This window comes from Aptenodytes forsteri, unplaced genomic scaffold (genome assembly GCF_000699145.1).
Source record: "Aptenodytes forsteri isolate BGI_AS27 unplaced genomic scaffold, ASM69914v1 Scaffold103, whole genome shotgun sequence".
NCBI classification, from domain to species: Eukaryota; Metazoa; Chordata; class Aves; order Sphenisciformes; family Spheniscidae; genus Aptenodytes; species Aptenodytes forsteri.
The window spans coordinates 1,200,948-1,204,373 of NW_008796051.1; the positions used below are offsets into that span (position 1 = coordinate 1,200,948).

At 41.1% G+C, this 3,426-nt stretch overlaps 1 protein-coding gene across 1 annotated transcript in view; it reads left to right on the top strand.

Moving 5' to 3' along the window:
• LOC103904749 (atrial natriuretic peptide receptor 1) overlaps window positions 1-1,381 on the top strand; it is a 34,833-nt gene extending 33,452 nt beyond the window's left edge. The window contains exons 22-23 of the mRNA XM_009286261.1: window positions 574-665; window positions 1,217-1,381. Of these exons, the coding sequence (XP_009284536.1) occupies window positions 574-665; window positions 1,217-1,381 (257 nt within the window). The remainder of the gene's footprint in view (window positions 1-573; window positions 666-1,216) is intronic.
• The last annotated feature ends 2,045 nt before the right edge of the window (window positions 1,382-3,426 follow it).

The following is a 3,426-nucleotide window of genomic DNA, read 5'->3' on the forward strand; positions in this document are numbered from 1 at the left end:
TATCGTTTGCAACAGGAAAGACAGCCAGGGTTTACCTGAAGATAAATTCTCAACTAAGGAAAAATCACATTGTTAAAAAAAAAAAAAAAAAGAAAGTGGAATGTAATATTGTCTCTTCCCCCATTTTTATTTACAGACTTGGAGGCAGAGCAAGGATAGCAGTTCCTTTAATGTTTAGACTTTGCTGAAAATTGTATGTGCAAAGAAAGCACCTGCTCTTTATTGACCACGATGTAGAACTATGTATGGTTTTCTTCGCAAGATGAAAAGGGTGCTCATCAGTAACTCCAGCCAGGCAGCTATGAAGAGTAGACAAATAATATTAGATGCAGGATGTGAAGAGTAGTGTTCGTTGACAGCCACGTATTTGTCCTGAGATGCCCTCACAAAGAGGCCAGGATACTGGAGCTTGTGTGCAAACATTTCAAATAACAGAGGAATGACAGGAAAGACATGAAAAAAGTGAGGGGGAGCTCATTAATGATTCTTGAAGTCTTTGGCACACAGAGGGGAATGGGTCTGTCTTAAATGTTTAAATTGTTATGATAATATGACAATTGTCTCTCTTTCCAGCTCTTAAAATACAGTGCAGTTCAAGTGCATACCAGCTGTTGGAGCAGATTGGAGAGTATGTGTTAGTATGCCGTGGGAATTTACAAGTCAAGGTGTGTATGCAACGTTTATACTCAGCTTTTCAGAAAGGAGAGTGTGAAAGTACTCTGGAGTCCCTGCATTTTAACCCATGCAGTCCTCTATGTCTCAGAGTCCTTGGGGTTAGACTATTTCCTGTCCCTGAAGAGAGCAGGCTCAAGTTTTAAACCAGAACCAATTCCATGGGCTTGTTCATGGGACAACCCTGATAATTCAGAGATGAAGGGCTTAGCCAAACTTGGAAGTACTGCGTGGCACGTCACTTTGTCATAACTGCTTGAAATCAAAAAAGGTCATTCAGAGAGATCATAAATCATCATAAGAGTTCCATAAGAGGACTAACATACTTTTGGACCCAGTTTTGGATGGGACTTCAAAGAATTGTTTTAATCCATAGTGCTGCCACTATCTTTTAAGGAAAAGTTTTATGCCTGAGTGTTCCTGTACGTAAAATGGCTGACAGGCACATCAGTCTCCTTTTGGGACTTACTTTGAGTTGTAATAAGAAGATTATTACACAAATGATGGGTAGTATTATAACCCCATAACTCATTTTCTTCTTTAGGGGAAAGGAGACATGGTAACATACTGGCTTGAAGGTAAGAAAGCCTCTGCCACCCACAAGGCAGTCACCAGCACTTCTGTGACTCTTCAAGACCCCAACAGAGCTTCGTTTAGTTTGATACCAGGTGTCCTTCCCAGTGATCCTCTCTCAAGTCCTGCTTACTAGCCACTCACTAACTCCAGCATCCATCCTGCTTTCAGCCTCTTAGGTCATCCTGCTGAATTAGAAAGTAAGACAAGAGATAGTATGCCCCTTTGGCCTTGTGGATGTATTAGCTCAGGCTTTATTCACAGGTATCTCTCTCCCAGCAGTGGCAGGAAAAATACATCTTGAGCAAAAAAAATACATCCCAGCAAAAACTCATCTTGAGGAATGATACATAAGACTGACCCACCAGCTACTAGGGCAGAAGGTAGCTCCCAGTGTTACTTGTTGATTTGGTTTTGCTGGGTAATCCCCTGCCAGCAGCCTCCACCACTTCAAAACCAGCTGGCTGGACATTCCAGCCTGTAAGCTGCTCCCACAGGAAAGAAGGAGACAGTGTAGTGTTGCTATTTAGTGGTACGATAAACCTTCTGGGTGTCATTGGTTTTTTGCTGTGAAAGGGAAAAATGAGATGTGTATTGTGTTAGAAAGCAAGGCCCATTGAAAGAGGAGGATGAAGCAGTGCAATCATAGTGGATACAAATTGAAATGAGAATTTGTGCTCCTGCTTCCGTTTCATCTCCATTGCCTGGAGCATAGAAAGGACAATTAAGGAAAAAGTCTGGGGTATTTCCATAAAGTCAACACTTAGTGATAGCTGCCATCTTGGTACAGAGATCTGAAAATCTTGGGAGAGAAATGAAAGACACTGCATGCTGTTGTTAAACAGAAGAGAGTCCATTACAGCTGCTCTTGTCTTTGGCTGCTCTGGGATTTCTCTGAAAAACTGTTCTTAATATTAGCTTATATTATGGAGTTGCTTTGACTAAAGTGGCAGTGAACCTACTGTTGCTGGCTAGCTGTCTGCCTGTGAAATCAGGCAGCCCTCTAAGTCACTGTTTAATTTAGGACACAGTTTAGAAAAGGTCATTCCTGAGCAAGCATTTCCTGTAAAGAGAGACCCGTCACTACAAGTAGAGTAATCTGTTGATGAGCAAGTGGAGTAAGCATTGCTGGTGTTGACTTTCTTTAAAGACAAAGCATATGTACAGTGGACCCTATTTATACTTTTTAAGGTTTTATTTATGGCAATAAATTACCTTTCAGGGCTAATCTATTTTGAAGAGTTTAGCCAGTCCAGTTGAACTGATTAGCAGTCTAACAGAATTAGATACATGAAATAGGGGAAGGAAGGATACCAAGAGTCACAGCAGTTCCACCCATAATGTGAACTGGACTGGCCAAAGCCAACTGGCAGGCGGTGCAAAGGAATGACTATGAGTGACATAACACGATTTACTCCTCCTTATTCTGCACCCTTACCCTCCAATCTGTCCCCGATTCTAGGTACAAGTACAAAAACACACATGTAGATGCAATTTTTCTGGTATAAATTTATGTAGCTTAAACAAGCAGCTGACTAGTTGTCCATATTCCCATGTAGCTAGCATACTTTTAATTCTGAATATGTACTGTGTGATAGTAATAGGAGAGTCACACTACAGTCCTTCTTCAGCTTCTGTGGGAAGTAAACGCAGTGGTAACATTGGATTTTTCAGAGATGCCTAATAGAGGTAGAAAGCTAAATCTTTCTGAATTATGGAAGACTTACTTGAAATCCACAGAAAAATATAGAACATTCTGAGTTAAATTCTGTCTCAGAAGACTGTGGGAACACTGCCACTTGAATGGGACCAGAATCTCAGCAAGGGACATACACATAGCTGATCTTGTCACATGAGATCCCAACATAGAGTTCAGCCAAATTTTTAAAAATTAAGTTTTTTAATTGGTTTCACATTTTTTTCTAAACTTAAAAGATTCATAGAATCATAGAATCATAGAATCATAGAATAGTTTGGGTTGGAAGGGACCTCTAAAGGTCAACTAGTCCAACCCCCCCCTGCAATAAGCAGGGACATCTTCAACTAGATCAGGTTGCTCAGAGCCCCGTCCAACCTGACCTGGAATGTTTCCAGGGATGGGGCATCCACCACCTCTCTGGGCAAACTGTGCCAGTGTTTCACCACCCTCAGCGTAAAAAATTTCTTCCTTATATCTAGTCT